At 39.4% G+C, this 18,832-nt stretch overlaps 1 protein-coding gene across 11 annotated transcripts in view; it reads right to left on the bottom strand.

Moving 5' to 3' along the window:
• The window catches only part of PIGG (phosphatidylinositol glycan anchor biosynthesis class G), a 74,764-nt gene that overhangs the window by 37,615 nt on the left and 18,317 nt on the right, over positions 1–18,832 (bottom strand). For 7 of the 11 annotated variants that reach the window (XM_053931596.1, XM_053931597.1, XM_053931601.1 and 4 more), the window contains 3 exons: positions 17,062–17,279; positions 12,969–13,250; positions 5,387–5,844 (listed from right to left, as the gene is read on the bottom strand). In XM_053931596.1, the coding sequence (XP_053787571.1) occupies positions 5,387–5,844; positions 12,969–13,250; positions 17,062–17,279 (958 nt within the window). Of the gene's footprint in view, positions 1–4,441; positions 4,569–5,386; positions 5,845–12,968; positions 13,251–14,201; positions 14,251–15,402; positions 15,566–17,061; positions 17,280–18,832 lie in introns of those variants that run through there. The other 4 variants (XR_008428480.1, XM_053931604.1, XM_053931606.1 and 1 more) reach the window with 4 other exon arrangements.

Below are 18,832 nucleotides of genomic sequence, written 5' to 3'. Positions count from 1 at the left end.
TTTCTTCCACTGCTTGGACCTTGTATTTATTACTGCAAATACAAGTAGAGTGAAACAAATTATAAATGTGCATGATTAATAACTTAAGTGGATAAGGTCTTTTTTAATTGTTTCTTTCATTTTACAACTGAATACACAGAAGTAACAAGGTGTGCTAGCTATGAGGGGAAGGGCATTTGGGGATGGTTAAGTACATTATTTAAAGAAAATGTTATCATCTTCCCATGCTGATGCTTCTTGTCACTTCTCTTCAAGCTGACACTGCTATGTAGCATCTCTGACACCTTTCAAGTATCAGCACTGACCAAGATTAACAGCTAACTGAATACCAACCAAACAGTCAGATTTAGATTGCATGTTTTCTTCTATTTCATCTACTGTTTGATTTTCTTTTGCTCTTTTTCCCATCAAAGTATTTTTCCGGTTTCACAGTCTGTCTGCAAATAACAAAGAACATTTTCCTTATTTCAGCACTGCTGAATGCTTTCCTGGTAGCCAAATTCAACACACTATAGGTAGATTGCTTTTCTGTGCTTTGATGCTTACATCAAACAGGAAAATCTGGACAACAGTCTCTCTCTTTTAAATGCTGAGCCCCTTAAGCACTGTCTAGTTAAGCAAAATCCTAGTCTGAGCATGAGCACAGATGTCCAGAAGATCAATACAAGGGAACAAAAAAGAGGGCCATTTGTTCATTAGTTTCTCTTAGAGACAAAATAGAAGGCTGGCTAGAAAAAGCCTGAGTAGCCCAAATTCAAGCTAACAACAGCACACATGATCTAAGTAAGATTCTGTCCTAGGGTGACGGTATGGTGCTTGTATCCCAAATCGTGTGTTCTGTTCATGCCTGATATTATGTTCTGTGCCTTCAGGACTGACTCTGAAAGTGAAGGATTGTTTTGTCTTGTTATCAGCCGGCTCACCTCCCCCCATGCTCTGTGTCTAGGAGAGGCTTGGCTGGCTTGGTTGGCTTGCTTGCTGGCTTGCTTTTGCTTATTAGTTAGTTTAGGTAGGCAGTCCAATTTTTACCCTGGACTGTTTCTTTTTTCCTTCCCTTTCCCTTTCCTGAATATCATCTGAACCCGCTCTGGACCTGGACCTGGGAAACATCAAGAAACACTGAGAGTCTGCATTTTGTGACCTGCAGCAGCCATCCCCAGCGCCGGAGACTGATAGCTGGGCGACCACTCCCAGGAGAGACTTTCTGAATTTGTCATCTCTTCAGAACGGTGAAAGGGTTTTCTCATCTGGTATTGTTTTTTTGTATTGGGGAGTGTTTTTGCTTGTTAAATAAACAGGTTTTTTTTCCATTTCTCTCTGAGGAAATCCTTCCCGAACCAGGTGGGGGAGGGGCCGTGGGGGGTTTGCTTTCTGGGGGCTCCTTCCGGAGGTCTTCTCCCAAATTTTGCCCTAAACTAGGACAGATTCCTAATTCTTACAAGTAGAAAACATGCTATTAAGACATAACTACACCAGTTAAACTAATACTAAAAATAGAATAACAATCAACCTTATAGACTAGCAATGCATTTTGGGAAGAAGAATAAGTGCTTTATGCAACTCAGTTTATCACTAACTTTTAATTCATACTCTAAGGAAAACACATAATCTCAATACTGATCAAATCACTAGGAAACAGACATCTCTACAACCCTAATATTATGTGAAAGAGAAGGAACAAAGATGTTAAAACCCTTGACCAAATAAAATGCAAGCATGGAAATTCCAAGGAACAGGAATTCCCAGACACTTTACAGACCACAGGATGTGTAAAGATTTAGCTGCATCATTGACTAACCTTTCTGAAGCTTGTTCAGTGAGGCATAAAAGAGTTATACACTCAACTACATCCTATTATTCAAATCCAAAAATTGTCATACTTCGAATATTACTGATCTTTTAACTCTATATTGTAACTGAAGTTTATGTCACCATGGACACATACATAATATTCTCCTGTTAGGCTGAAAATTGCTCCATTGTTTTAAGTCAGGATGTAGCCCCACAGTAGCCTGAGCCAACATGTGCCAGGGCTGCCAGGGCTCTGCTCTTTCACTTGGTCCCTAAACACAGCAGAAGTAATTACACCAATGAAAGGGAGAAGGCAGAACTGTGATAGTGACAGTCCTAATCACATATCCTCTTAGCCTGCCATGGCACAACACTCTGGACTGTTGCATAAGCTTTTTAAGCCTCCCACAGTACAAGGTAGGTAATCATTGCTTCTTTCTCAATTAGATTTGAAAGGCAAGTGGGTTTTTGTAAGGACTACTTGACTACATCAGAAAGAAAAAACTGTTTGTCTGCAGCACTTCCAAAGATGCAGACACCTCCACGTTCTCTTCATACAGTAATTTCAACAACAGCAGTGCTGACTTGTATACACTTCCCTTCCTGCATTCCTGTTACTAAGCCAGCCCACCAATTGCCTGCCAAGACTGATGGTAAATCAGAGTGAGAAGAGATCCAACTGAAAGCCAAGAGTTTCCCATGCCATCTTGAGTTATTTTTCCAGACACATCTACTCAGTGATGTAGTAGCTCACCATACGTACACAGGAACAAGTAAAATACAGGCCAGTGAGGTGAGGAGAAAGAGAGCAAGTTCCTTGCCTTGTATGGCAAAATATAGAATTTTAGCCAAACGATCAGTCACAGCCTAAGACTACAGATGTAGAATCTTTTCTCTTCTACTTGCTTCAAGACCTAAGCAAATACACTCAATGTGAGGCTGTAATTTGAGGAAGAAATTAATCTGTAAAATTCTGATGTTGTGTTTTAGTATCTAGCTGCTGTACTTCAGCTTTACTGAAGGGGAAGGCAGACACTGTTAATAATAGGGTTAAGATGGCTTTATGAAGGAGAATACTTTATCAACCTGACAGATTTTTGTGATGAGACAAGCTCAGCCGAAGAGCACAAAGCAGGCATTGTTGTTTTTCTGCTCTTTAACAAGGTTTTTAATACCAGCTCCCATAACAGTTGCATAGGCAATCTCATGCTATAGAAGTGGACAGTCAGATGGACTGAAAAGTACTCAAATGCTGGATTCACAGAGTTGCCATTAGTAGCACAAAGTCCACCTGGAGGGTAGTCTGTCAACCCTAGGATTTGGGCACTGGCCCCCACCGGGGCCCATATTGTTTAATGTCTTCACTAATGACCTGGGCGATGGGGCAGTGCCCCTTCAGAAAGTCTGCACACAATACACAGCTGGGAGGAGTGGTTGATATGGTTGGTGGGTCTGCTGACACTAAAAGGCCCCTTGACAGCCTGGAGAAATTGCTCACTAGAGATCTTATGAAGTTCAATGACCGCAAGAGGAAAATCCTGCACCTTGGAAGAAACAGCTACAAGTATTGGGACAGACTGGGGGTTCACCATCTTCTCAGAGATGGTCAGCCTGGGTGGACTCGACAATAAGCATGCAACATGCCCTAGTAGCAAAAACAACCAACAGCATGTGGAGCTGCATATACAGAACCCTACCAGAAGATGGAGGAAGGTTATTTCTCACCCTGGGTTCAACCATGGCTCCAGTTAGGGGTTACCCAGTACAGAGAAAGATATGGACATATTCAAATTCATGTGAATTCCAGTTCTCAGGGACAAAAACCAAACACAAAAATAGAATCTTCTCTCCCTTCTCCCCTCTCCTTCTTCAACAAAAAACACAAAAAAAAAAACCACAAAACAAAACAAAACAAGACACACAAAAAAAAAAAAAAAAACCACAAACAAAAAAAAACCAACAAAAAAAAAACACCAACCCAGAGTAAATCAGAATAGATGTAAAAATATTTGGATTTACCGGAGTAGGTTGTTTGGAAGTTCTTGACAGGCAACTAGTGTTACAGCTGGGCATATAGGATTTCCCACTTTTGTTATAAATTATGAAGCACCTGCTCTATCTGCAGGCTACACTCCATCTATGTTATCCCCCTGAGACCCCTACAGACCAAGGCTACAGAAGGTTTTGCTGCTTTCCAGGCATACTTAGCACAAAGAAATCAGAGGTGGGAGCATACTAAAGCAAGACAGGATATTTGAAAGTTAAGTCCATGCATGCACACCCAATTTTTAGAAGTCTGGTAACATTTCCAAGAGTAAATAAACATCTCTGGCAGACCACATGAGTAAAAGCATGTATCTGAAACAAACCAATTTTTTCAGCTGCAGGAGTATCAGATCCTTGTTTCATGGCCTTGTGGCACCAGCACACTCCAAGGAAAAGGACTGACAGTCTGAAGAAAAAATCTGGCTCAGGACATTACTGGGCAAATAAATCTTCTGCAGATGCACAGGATTAATTGTAAAAATCCTCACAGTCACACCAAATCACACTTCATCCAGCTCACACAGTGGCTTAGCTCATAATGAAGGAGTTATCTATCATATGGACTTGATTTAGGAAATATGACATTTTTTCCTCATTTCCTCACCTCAAGAGCAGAAATGCACGGTGAAAACTCTGGTATAAAATAACCGCTATAATGCAATAAATTCCCTCATAACTCATGTCTTTCAGCACTCATGCCTGTCACTGCAATTAGCATTTCATCTGTGAGGCTGCCAATAAATAACAAGTCTCATATTAATCCATTTGCTCATGTAATTTTTAATGAATGATTAATGACATTTCATCCATGTGTTGTAAAATACTAGCAAGAAATCTACTTATCTTACATAGCAGAGCCTCTTCATTTGCTGTTTGCAAAACCTTGACTAGACAGTTAAAAAGTATTGCATCTCCATCCACTAACTGAAGTACATGAGACAGTTCATGTATCACTGAATAATAACTGCAGTTGTTAAAAATACTAAAAGTATTAGAAAAAGCAGCAGCTCTTCTCTGCTGTACTGCCAGTTATAAAAATTCCCTTTCTTGTTTATCATATTGCACTCAATAAATCCCTTCGGCTTTTCACCCATTACATCACATTACAAGCATGCAATAGACAAGGAAGAATTTTATATGTGGCATCTTCTCTTTTGACTTCATAAAGTTTGGAATTATGCAGAACCTTCCTGCCTTAATTTCAGAAGTTTAATTCTATCAAGGGATTTTTAATTTCTCAAACCAGACACTGCTGACTTACACATGGAAAATATTTACTTTTTGCTTCTGATAAACCTATCACGTATAATTGGCATTAATTAGATAAGTCATGGTGCAGGGCAAAGATTATAAACTATTGATAGTACACAAAGACTCCTGCATGAAACAGAAATGAAAAATTCCTTATGTCATGTCATCTTTTATCTGCTTTGTATGTTTGCAGCACTTTCTGATCAGAGACTGTACAGAAAAATATGTATTTCACCAAATGAAACACACATTAATTTTTAAATAAGGCAGAAAGTGTGACAGGAAATCAGATACCCACCTTGTCAACCAGTGTCCGAAGTCTGGCCGATGAGCCCACTGAACACCTGTCTGATTCAAGGACCGAAGCAGCCGACAGCAAATAAGGATGATCCATGGAGTTGCTAAGCTTATCCACTTATCTGATCCTTTTATGAATTCAGATGAAGAGCTGGCCTTGCCCAGTTTCGAACTACTTGCTGCTGGAATGTCTATATTCTTGCACTCAGAGGATTCTCCAATACTATCAAAAGTTTGTTTCACATTGGTGCTATGTTGAGGGTCACATTCTTTCAGAAGAAAATTATTTCTACAAAGTTCCTGACACAGCACCAAACAAAGTGTATTGATAAGGAAATACCAGGTTTGATGTTCCTCTTCTATAAAACTGCTTGCCGCCAAACTCAAAACATGGCCAATAGTTCCAGCCAGAATCAGGACATCTGTTTCTGACCAGTTATAACTGGACACAACAGGATTCTGTTAAAAAAAAAAAAAAAAAAAAAAAAAAAAAAGAAAGGAAAAAAAAAACCCAGTGGTGAAAGAGTATGTAAAACTTTCACTTGTAAGTATTCACAGTGTGCTTACAGCAATTTACAGCAATGAAAACAAAATAAATAGCAGGACAACTTATTTCTATCTTTAGAAATCTCAAAATTTCAGTGAAGCATACTCAGCATTACAACATAGTAATAATTTTTAAAACTGCATTCTGTTTGAGGAATAAAACTTCTCTATGAATAATCATCACAACTGTATAGATTAAGATTCCCTACCACCCTGTAACAGAATGTTCAAAAGAAGTTCATGCCCTGTTGCATATTTGTAGAAGTAAAAATAGAAATCCAGCAGAAATCTTGAGATATAGATAATAGGTAATTCTCTAGTAGTTGAAATCTGTGATATCTTCAACTCAATACAGTAATAACCTTCACTACTCAAGTTAACAAAGTTACTGCCTGATGGCACCCCTTAACCTTGCTTAGCGTCTTTCATCATAAAAACTACTTTAAACTGTTACCCATCCATTATTTACTTTACAGACTGTGCTTATCTAAAACCACTATATTTTTTTGTCTAATGCCTTCATTAGCTAAATTTCCTGTTCTCAGCAGCTAGTTGGAATTGCCTTAACATTACTAACTTCAAGACAGAGCTAAAGAGAAAGCGTTGAGAGTACCCAGTTTATTGATGTTATCAGGTAAAGAACCATTTCAGCACACAGAGAAAGCCATAAAAAGACCACAGAGAGACACAAATGTGGTAAGTATGCACTAAGGAAGATCATAAAGATGACTGAAACTCTTCAGCCATTAATTGACAGGCCAGTAAGAAATCTCAGGCATAGCTCTGAAGAGCGTCAGTCTGGACTCTGTAACAGATAAGGGAAAAGTGACAGTACATGGGCATCACAGATACCTGATAGGGCCTGTGGATCTGTACCAACGCATTAAAGAGAGTTTCAAGAAAGTGTAAAGGGTGGGGAAGAGGGGGTGGTGAGGAACATACTGGAAATAGGGACAAAGTAAGAGGGGAAAGGAGAAAGGATTCAGTTACATATAAGTTACTTTGAGTTACATATAAGCAGGAGCCAGTGCACATCTGAGTCCAGCGACTGTGGTCTATCCTGTCTTATTAAATCCTCTCCTATCTTCTCTACAAACCCACTCCCTGTCCTGCCTGTGGGTGTTTCAAGATGCCACTGCAAGTAGCTGGGGACAAGCCTGCACATCAAAAACTTGAGACCAGAGCAAGTAAAAGCAAGAACCAGAGGACACTGGAACCACCAGGAGCTTCCTAACAGGCTTTAACAAATAGGCTAACATACATGCTCATGAGGAATTTTGGGAAAGATACTGTCAATACACTGTCACACATTACTATTTTATTTCATCTCATTTTGCACTATTACAGAATACGATGGAGAATCTCTTAAAATGTATTTTAAGTACTTAATGAAACAAAAATTTAGAAGCCAGATTGAAATTACTGCATGCCATTTTTACTTCAGAACAAAGATCTCTGAAACTACTTTCACATTCACTTCTTTAACTGTGTATTTTAACTACATCATCCTCCTACATTTGACCTATGAACAAACTTTTAAAAAAATCTTGAATATTCACAGGGATAAATTTCACAGAGAATCTACTAAATTAAAAAATACATAGTGTACTACAATTCCTACACAGTTTAAGTCATGTTAATAGAAAATCAAACCAAATTGACCTTTAAGTCAATAACAAGAAAGCAAGTATAAACTTTACAAGTATCTCTGAGCATCTTAAATGCAAGTATCACTTGTGTTTATGACTTACTGACAGCAGCATATATACTTTTGTTCAATAAGCAAGACAATATAACACAGAGAAGACAACAAACAGATGACACAAGAAGATAGTTAACATTATTAGGAATTTTGCTTTAGGGAAAAAAAAACTTTCGCAAAATCGAAATTTAATGAGATGTATCTGAAAGAATGCAGGAGCTGTAATTACAATTATGATCTATTAAAATCTTCTTCATTTCTTGTGTTGTTAAAGAATACATTACATCAAAGTAATTTCATTTTAAAAAACCCAACACAACAAACAACACAAACACACAAACAAAACCCCACACAACCAAAAAAGTCCCCATGAGGTTACATACAACAATAATGTGGGGAAAAATACCAATAATCAGAAAAAATGCCCAGGTTCAATCTAAATTTACTAGCACTTGAAATTTCTTTGGTGTTCTAAAGACCACTCAGGTTTGTTTAGTACTCTATTCTGAAAAGCAATTACCATAAGCTGGTATTTGGAACAAAAGGACAAAGTAGTCTGTGCAAAGACCAAAGAGCATGAAATTCTCAAAGCTGGGACAAGAACAGTACATGACATATCTTCAGGAAGTTTAAGTTCCAATAATTCTATCATGCTGACCTTAAAGTTCTTGGCTAACTAAATAAATGAGCATGTAAGCACCATCTGCTTGCAGAGACAAAGGAATCTGCGATCCTAAATAAATGAGAATGAACAAGTCTGTGATATAATTTGTCTTCTTTGTAAGACGTAATATAAAATCTATAGAAGGATTGGTCTCTTGTATATGGTTTCTGTCAGCATCTGATATGAAAACTGAAGAAGTGACACATTATCAATAGGGAACATACAAAAACGTCATTAAAATGATGGCATTAATGTGAAATGTCCCAGGGTCAGAAATCTGTATTTCTTGCCCGCTTGTCTCTCATAACTTCAGTGAAAAGAGAAAAAAATTACTCCTACATTTACACCAAAGCATTAAAATCCAATGATATTTACTGATAAACCACATTTCAGATTAGAGTTAAATCACTATGCAAAATTATTATGCAAATTATAATCTCCTGAGCCTTGATAATCTTAAGAAATTCTAGAAATACCTTCATCAAAGTTTTCTAAATTTACTTCTAATCCCTTATATATTAACTGTGCCTTATTACAAATATCATGAGTATGGTGTCATATACAGTCTGACCTTAGATTATTTAGATTGTACGTAGTTTTTAGATTTGGTTTAAAGGCATTGAAATGTAGGTCTTACTCTGATATTCACAGTTCTGTTTTTCCAGCTCCTGAACATTTCCAGCCCTCAGGAACTCAGCAGACACTCCAGATATTAAAAAACCTGTATGACTCTCAGTTTGTTTGGTATCTTGGCAAAAAAAACTTAAAACAGAAGCTTTTGTTTAGAAATCTTTAAATGCCAGGCTTCAAATGATGTAAACATATCATCTCCCAAGCCAAGGTTTTAACAACTGATGTATCAGCACTAGTATTTAAGCAATACAGAAACCGACCTCTCTGCCCTATCTTTGAACATACCTTGCTAGCTTGCGAAAGTGTCAGTACATAAATGACAGAGTACATGCACCTTTGATCATTAAATTTTGAAAGTTCTTCAATTTGAAATAAAGCCTCCTGTAGTCTGTGTTCTGAGTCTTATTCCGGTTGTCCTTTTTTGCGGGGGGGGGGGGGGGGGATTAACCATCTACAGTTAATGCCTGAGAAATTCTGCAAGTACTTTTCAGATGAGAAACATTTTATTTTTCATGCTCACCATCACTCACAATTTAAACACTTATCATTATGTTCCCTTCTGATACCTGAGCTCCCTGAACTCATGATTCTCTATGATGGTAGCGTTTCCATAACAAAGTACTACAGATCACACTTGCTCCTACATTTTCACAGCAGTTTGGGATAATTTTTGAACGCTATCTAGTAAAGTCACCACCCAATCAGCTTTTGTCTCCCCAGGTCAGAAAATTCCAAAATATTTTATGTGCAATTGCATAAAAATGTAACATTGTTCAATTCATCAAGAATATCAAAAATGGAGGAAAATAAAAAATAGTATTAAATGAACAGGTGCTTTAAAATAAACTGAAAGAAGGATATTTTGTAGATGTGATAAAAACTCACTATAATTCTGTGTAATGAAAATTCTCAAAACCTCTACTTGACAAGCCTTAACTTCTGTATTCTAGTTGCAAAAAAATGATTAGTTTTTATTTCTATCAGAAACAGAGCAAAAAAAACCCCACAATTAGTAGTAGTAAATACCATGCTTAAATCAACTACCAAGCAATTACAGTGAAACTATGAACAAGAAGTTTAAATTTTCAATGATTTTCTGGAATTCATAAAGGGCTGCAGAACTATTTAAAGCCTGAAGTATCATTAAAAGAAGGGACTGGTTCTGCTAGAAACACAGCAATCAGAACCTATAAATAACAATCAGGAAGCAGATGCTAACACTGCCTGCACTGGTTCTCAGAAAATTCATGAACTTGGTAATCAGTTTCTATATTCAGCTACAGTGGGGAAAAAAATCATTACAAATGAGAAGCACTTGAGAGAAATCTTTAGAAGTGAAAGGAAACAATTGGAAGGAAAAAAATTCTGAAGCCATTAACAGGAGAGCTTATCTTAATTACTTTTAAAATACCTTTTATTTTATTGTATAGCTTGAGCTTAAAAAAGGCTTTTTAGCTTTTTTTTTAACCAGAAAGGCCAAAATTCAGGATTCTACTCCCATCATCAGAAGACGAGGGCTTCAGAATTCTTTCAGAAGTGGACTCCACAGGCAGATTCGCAATGTGGAGATGCACAGGTCACAAAACACTTGGATTCAGAGCTATTTTAGCATAAGTGATACTCACAACTCACACAGAAGGCCCTCTGAGATCAACATACGACATATAAAAACAACCCATTTCTACCCCAAAGCCTAGGCTTTCTACTGGAAAGGGGATGAAAAACGGAGATTAATGTTTGGACCACATCTGTATTACAAGCAGCACCAGATTTACACACTGCTACTTTCACCTTCTCCTGGCTCTGTATTTGTCTAAGCAGACACAAAAAAAACCCCACCACATCATTCTACAACAGCCTTGAGACTGGTAAAAATGTCATTCAGAACCAAGTCACTCCTTTTACACCTATCTAGAATGAAGGCACATACTAACTAAACCCAAGAAATATTTCAAGCTTTCTTTGGAACTTCAACATAGACAGCAAAGGCTCTCTGATGCGATGAGATACATCCAGTAACTCAGTCACCTATGGAATAAGAGTGAAGACAGGATGACAAAAATGTATTTCTACTGGTCTGAATACAAAGTCATGCCTGCCTAACCAGAATTACTATTGCCTAAACTTCATAAAATATACTTAAGCCTCCACATTTTCAGATATATCTCAGGTAGCAATATGATCACAGACCAACCTGGGATGGAGAATCCAGTATTTTTTATTTCTATCTGCCCCAGCCCTGGAAAAACACACATACAAACAAACCTGGAAAACATTGCTGAAAATCTCATTTGTGTATTATCAACTTGAAGCAGATGATCTGAGGGTAGTGGGACACTAGAACAGGTTGCCCAGAGAAGCTGTGGATGTCCCGTTAGGGTCAGGCTAGACAGAGCTCTGAGCAGCCTGGTCCAGTGGAAGGTGACCCTGCCCATGGAAGGGATTTGGAACTGGATGGTCTTTCATATCCCTTCCAACCCAGACCATGTTATCATTCTGTGATTCTTTGAGACTATCCACCTAGAGAAGAAATGTATCATCTGTTGTAATTGCTCTCCATGCTATTGAAGTGGCATGTATGCAAATTTTATGCAGATCTACAAAATTCATCGTATTTAGATTTCTACTGTTTACTAAAATTAGAAAAACTAGTAACAAGATGAAAAGCAAGTTTATCTTTCATAGTTGTGTTTGTCATTGCACACCAAGTACATGTGCGATTTCTACACTGGAGCATTAATAATTATTTCAAGGTTAAATTTTTCTTCTTTTTCTAAGAAAAAAAACCACTTAGTCAGAAATTACATACATACAGAGAGACATGGAGCTCCTTCAGCAGATCCAGTGGAGGGAAACAAAATTATAATCTGGTATCGTTAGAATAAAATATATTGGCAACCCTACTTATAAGAATTTAGATTTAAATCTACATTCAGGAATTACAACACATATCTGCACAGACTGCAAAAATTTTCTGAATTGTAAGAAATATAGCTGTTACAAAATGTTTCTTCAAGTCAGAAAGTTTGCTTTATTTCCTTGATAGAGCATGTTGTCATATCATAAAAGCAATGTACTTGCCATATTTTGTCAGACACTTAAAAAAAAAAGGTACTAAACCCCCAAGCTTGATTCTATGAAACATAGATTGATGAAGGACTGTACTGCAGAGAGACTGCACCATAACATGGAGTACTATGAGCAGTGAAGCTATTGAACATCAGAGACCTTTGAAAAATATGACTAACAAGCAGTAGAAAAAACAGCTAGAAGCTGATTTTATGGTGTGACTGATAGCTGTTGGCACACTAAGTTTCACAGTGGAAGAAAAGACATTGCAAATTCTATTTCCTTGGAATTACCTGTATTCTACTGAATATAACAATAAAACTCATCAAGTGACATACAGAAGGTAACTCCTTGCACTGAGAACACTTCGAGAACTCCAAAGATTTTAACAAACTCTGTTTCTTAAGCTCTAAAAGTAGAAAAGGCAGATTAAATTATCTCACTCACTTTCCAAACTATTAAAAAAAAAAACCCAAACGTTAATAACACCAATACAAGAAAAGGTATACTGGAAAAGTATATTCTTCTTAGAGCATTACTGTCTGTGGTATCTTCCCTTGTCCTTTGTTCGTATTGTTGTAAAGTATTATACATCTGGCTTTAATTGCAATTGTGAAATCTAACTATGTAAAAGCATAGGATTTGTACAAGGCATAACTGTTTTCGATCTCATAAAGTCAACCGAAAAATACTGTACAGTTTTTAAAAAAATTCTTCAAATCATGTCAAAAAAAGCACTTCTTAGATCTTCATCAGGTCAGTATCATGCCACAGGGACAACAACACATTTAGCTTACAATTTTAAATAATAACACATATTCATATTGCATTACAAATAAGAATTTCTTTAAGCACACATAGAGAAAACAAAATTTTAACTGACAGTATTATGAAAGATAGAAGACCATATATGAAACACAGTATGTGAAAGATAAAACATTTTGAACCATAATTAATGAATGCTCTCACCTTTGGTGGAAGTCTGTAATTCTCAAAGATCTTTGCAATAGCAGATAAAATACCACACATGAGTGCAGAAATCAGCATCATCACTCCAACTGCTGTTAACCAGGACATACTGCAGAAATAGCACAAACTTTCTGCTGATGTGCATACAATGACATGAACAGCACACAGCATCAGACACATCAAGTAGAACAGCAGAGAGAATAGTAGAGGAGAGAGGAGCACTTCAAATTCTGCCTGCTTACTCAAGGCTTTGGGAATACTGAGCAAAAGCAGTATCAGAACCTAGGAAAAAAAAAGGAGGATTAATACTTTGAAAATTGGGGTTAGCTAAAGCATACAGTAAGAAGTCACATAGAAAATCATGCTGTTGTCATCCATGTTACTCTGCTAATATGCATACTTTATCAAAAAAACCTGTGAAGAACTATGTTGGATTTCTTCTCTCCCAGTCACATATTACCATATAAATGGGAGAACCCAATATTGGCTTTTCATTTATTAAGGGCTTAAACACTTAAGTTCCCAAGTTTTATAAATCATCATTTACCTCCTCATCTGTGGCAACCAATGATATGTATGACCTTTATTATTTGTAAAAGATCTTGAACTCCCAGTATCAAAATAGTTCCTAAGCAAACAAATTTGACCCATTGTTTGTCACCTGCAAATGTCTTAAGTTAATACGTGCTGTCAAAGGCAATTTATTTCCTGTACGAGAAATACATATGTATGAGATCCTGCTGAGCTAAACAGCTTCCCAAACGAGGGGAAGTTCTCACACCATCACACAAGTGTATTCTGAATTTTTAGCTTATGAATTCTCCAAGTATTTACTTATTGTATCTCTCCTTATCATAGTTGAATTTACTGGTTTTATTTTCATTTTGTTCTGACCTGCACATATATCAAGCAGAATTCCAAGTTTTCTCTTACATAACTGTGGCAGCAGAGATGAACAACACAAAGAAACTTTCTGCTACTCATATACAAACCTTTACCAAAAAGTGGGAAACTTCAGCCGCACACTAAAATGTTTGCAAGCTGCAGAGATGGAGCTAAGACTAGACTGACCTCAATCAGCTGGTGCTAGGGCAAGATTAAAACAAATCAAAACTGTTGCATCCCGGACTTTGGGTTTAGATGGGGGTTCTGATGTGTGTTAGCAGATTCTGTGTATCCCATGTATCCCCTGGGTTTTCCCCCCTGCGGTGACCGGTTCCCCAGTTACCTTACCATGCGGGCCTGGCTCCCATCCCCCCGGTCCCTGCCTGTGGATCCTTTCCTGCTGTTACCCCTCCACCGCAGCTGGGGCCGCCCCAGGCCCCCGGCACCACCCCTGCGGCCTCCCCATTGGCTCCTGCCTTCCACACCACACCCCCGCAGCCCCGGGACTGCACCGAGCCCCAGCGCCGCCCCTGCCGTGCCCCTGTTGGTTCCACCGGGCCACGCCACGCCCCGGGGCTGCCCCAGGACCGCCCCAGGACCGCCCCAGGCCCCGGTGCCATCCCCTACTGCACCCTATTGGCTTCCCTAGACTACGTGACACCCCCCACTCCACCCCCCCATAAAACCCCCCATGCAGCCGAGGCCATGCGGTCATATTCCCCAATACAGGGATTGGGAGCACACCAGTAAAATGCTCTTAGCTCCTGCTGTGGGAAATTTGGTCCTTCCTTCACCCCTTTTATCGAGGTCCCTTGCACACAGTGGAAGAAACGGCTGACCCACCTTCCCGGAGCGCATGACGCCCGGGAGCAGTGGCAAGACTGGAGGAGCCGCGGTGCCTGGCTGGGCATGGCGGCTGCTCTAGAGCTGGGAGAAACAGCAGAAAGCCGCACAAAACAAAAACAACTATATTAGACCACAGTCACCCTATAATCTTTCACTGTCATTTGTGAAGACCTATGCCTAAAATTTTTCCCACACTACAGTGAGACATAGTAGATAAAAAAAAAAAAAAAGCTTTTCACTAGTCTGCTGTTTCTTCATATTCTGCTGCATATTTCATTTGGTTATGAAAATATGCAGTTTTGAGTAGCACACTGGCTTAAGTCTTACATTTCAGCCCATCACTTAAAACTAAAACAGCACTCACAGCAGAAAAATGCTCAAACTGTAGGTATCTACCAAACTAAATTTAGGTCTTTTGAGTAAATGTACCATTATCAGTTCACGTCTCAGAGGTATTGTCTTCACCTGAAATACAGGATAAATGGCATTTATAGCATAGTGTAGTTTGAAGAGACATCTGAGTTTCTCTACTATTATTTATTCAATGAAGGTGGAAAATCGATATCAAGACAAAAATATTTTGGAGAGCCAGGCAGCTTCTTTAGTATTGCAGTGGAGAAAAGAAATAACTCCAGCCATTTTGCTGGAGTCTTACAGCTATGCTGAGCATACACTTCTCAACAAGTATTTCTGTGGTTAGTACCTGCATATTTCTTTGATGAAGATTGACTGTGTATAACACCTAAGATTTGGTTTCCAGAAATAGTAAACATCTACAACTGCAGTTCAAAAAAAAAAAAAAAAAAAAAAAAAAAATCCAGTGCTTCAGACCTGAAGTAACTGTCAACAACTTGAATGCACAGGTCCTAAAAACAAAGGAACAAAAAAAGATATACATCTTCAGCTTTGCACTGAACTTTGTCCACCTCCAGATTTTCTATCTGTAGAGCAGGAACACAACCTACCATCCCATCTACCCAAAAGCACCATGGAACTCATTCCTGTGAAATGATCAGCAGACTGACAAACCCCACTGAGCAGCCATTTCAGAAGCACTCTGTATGTAGAGAGCAGTGCATGGGAGACAAGGCACAGAGTGCTGCCTGGGCAAAGGAGACCCAGCAGTTGAATTTTCCCCAAAACATCAGTTGGAGAGATCCACTTAAAATTAAAGATATGTGCCGCCGTGACTGCCCTGAAACTCCCTGGCTTCACTTGCCCGGCAGAGGCACGGTCAGCAGCAGGGGACACTCCCCTGTTTCTCGAGGAGATTCGGGGAGCAGCTAAGACAGAGCGCTACACTGTCTGCCTTGTATAAGGAGGAGAGGTGGCATCCGACAAAGTAATGAGGGAGTCGACTCAAGGCCGGGGAAAAAAGTCTCAGGTTTAATCTGAGCTCCGAGGAGCTCTGAATGCCATTGCATCCGACCAGCCGAAAGTGCCCTTGAGGCTTTCGCAACAGCTCAAATACCGGGGCGGTAACCAGGTGGAAGGGACGCCCACCTCCCAATGGGAGGATTCAGGGGAGTGGAAGGCGGAAAGACAGACAGACACACAAACCAGTGGGGGAAGTTCAAGGGAGGGACCCGTGGCCCTCGTCCACTCACTCGATGCCCAAGGTGGAAGATTCTGGGAGAGTGGGATGGGGAGCTGAGTGATGGACAGGGTGCCAGGGAGGGGACAGGGGAATGACTGAGCATTTTCAGGGAGATTGGCATTGAGGGAAAGGCGGGAAAGCTCGGGGTGGAACCACTGGGAGAAAATGGGGGGTGAAGGGGCAAAACATTACAGAACTGTTACAGAGATATAAAAACACAATACAACAGATATGGTATATCTTATCCTTGTAACTACAGGAGATATGAAGAGGTAACTCCACAGCAAGGATTTATTTCAGGGTTCTAAATCTATCAGTACAAGGAACAATTCCTGGAACTGTAAGAATTTTCCATATAAAAAATAGTGCCTGTTCAGAGCAGCTATACTCAATGTTAGATAAAGAGGAACAGCTAGGGATTTACTTGCCAGACTCTTTTTTTTTTTTTTCTAATGTAGTAAAGCTACTCAAAAATAAAAGGTTAACTAATATGGGAGTAATTGAAGTTGTAGCACATCTGTGTATCTACTGTAACTAGCTACACTAAAACATAAGTAATGCATATCAAAAGCATCTTGAATCATTCTAAAGACCAGATTTTACTTTAAAAAGAGTAGTAATCCTAAGCAAGCAGAATGTCAGCCAACCCTAAGAACCTATATTCAGTAATTTTAAAGACTAATAAGTGTATATATAATATATCCAACACCAAGATACTTTACTTTTGTGCACTTAACTTTTACACAGAAAAATCTATTTTCATACCTCCATAATGATCACAGTCCCCACCATCATTGAATACATGTCATATTGTGCCACTTGTTTGCTTAATGAAGAACTCAAAGTCTTGAGGGCCTCCAAGTATTGCTTCAGGACCTTCTTGCCAAGATTTAAGAGTATTTCTGAATTATTTCCCTCTAAATACAATTTGATCCAATTACCATGGGATTTTTCTGCTATCTTAAAATGTTCATATCCAGGATCTGGAGAGAGGAGAGAAAAGAAGCAAGAGGATTCATGAACAAAGAAAGATTACTTAGAGATGTGATCATATTTTTATATTTGCTTGCATAATGTATAAAAATATATAATTGCTATGACAGTTGAAATTTTTTTCACAGGTACAAAATTACATTATCTTTCTGCAGCAATACCAATTACTTGGAATACAAGCAACTAATTCTAACCTAATAAACTGTCAAGACCTCTAACAGTTGACAAACTTATTAAAATAACCATTAATTTTTACAAAATGTTTCCCAGACAAACAATTTAAATGCTTCAGATACTGCAGGGGCATGACATGAGGGGCGAAGAAAGCAATGTTGTCCACTAGAACTACTCATTATCTAGAACACAGTGTATAAGCTAAGTAGGAAATGATCAAATAGCTGATGTCTAGTGAAAACACCAAAGGAGACAACACACACACCACATCAGCTGGAAGTACAGGCTGGATGATGGATGGTGGAGGTGGACTGAGAACTAAAAGAAAGGCAGAGCTCAGAGGGTTTTAATCAGAAGTGTAAAGTCTATCTAGTTGGAGGCCTGTTCGTAGCAGCGTCCCCCAAGGGTCAACACTGGGTCCAAAGAAGTTTAACTTATTCACCAATGATTTGGATGAAGGCACAAAGGCCTCCCGTGAAAAAATTCCCAAATGACACAAAGCTGAGGAGATGGCAAATACCCCAGAGGGATGTGCAGCCCTTCAGAAGGACCTTGACAGGCTGGAGGGATGGGAAGAAAAGATCTGAATCTGAAATTCAACACAGGCAAGTGCAGGGTCCTGCACCTGCGGAAGAACCCCAGGCACCAGCACAGGCTGGCAGTGACCTGCTGGAAAGCAGCTCTGTGAAAAAGGACCTAGAGGTCTTGATGGACAACAAGCTGTCCATGAGCCAGCAGTGTGTCCTGGGGGCCAAGAAGGCCAATGGGATCCTGGGATGCATTAGGAAGAGCATTGCCAGCAGGCTGAGGGAGGTGATTCTGTCCCTCTGCTCAGCCCTGGTGAGGCACATCTGGAGTGCTGTGTCCAGTTCTGGGCTCCTCAGGACAAGAGAGACATGGAGTTCCTGTAGCAGGTCCAGTGGAGGGCAACAAAGATGATGAGGGGACTGAAGCATCTCTTCTACGAGGAAAGGCTGAGGGAGCTGGGCCTGTGGATCTTCAAGAAGAGATGGCTGAGAGGGGACTCCATCAATGTCTGTAAGTATCTGAAAGGAGGGTGTGAAGAGGATGGAGCCAGGCTCTTCTCCATGGTGCCCAGCAACAGGCAGGAGTCTGCCAGTTGATAAAAGGCAACACAGGAATGCAGGAAGTTCTACCTAAACATGAGGAAGAACTTTTTTACTCTGTGGGTGCCTGAGAACTGGAGCAGGTTACATGGAGAGGCTGCAGAGCCCTTTTCTCAAGATATGCAAAAATTGTCTGGACACATTCCTGAGTAATGTGCTGTAGGGGACCCTGCTTCAGCAGGGTGGTTGGACTAGATAACCTGCAGTGATCCAGTCCTACTTTACCTAATCTGTGTTTCTGC

The sequence above is a fragment of the Vidua chalybeata genome, chromosome Z (genome assembly GCF_026979565.1).
Source record: "Vidua chalybeata isolate OUT-0048 chromosome Z, bVidCha1 merged haplotype, whole genome shotgun sequence".
NCBI lineage: Eukaryota > Metazoa > Chordata > Aves > Passeriformes > Viduidae > Vidua > Vidua chalybeata.
The sequence above is the reverse complement of the archived record's forward strand: the minus strand, read 5'-3'. Positions and strand labels throughout refer to the sequence as shown.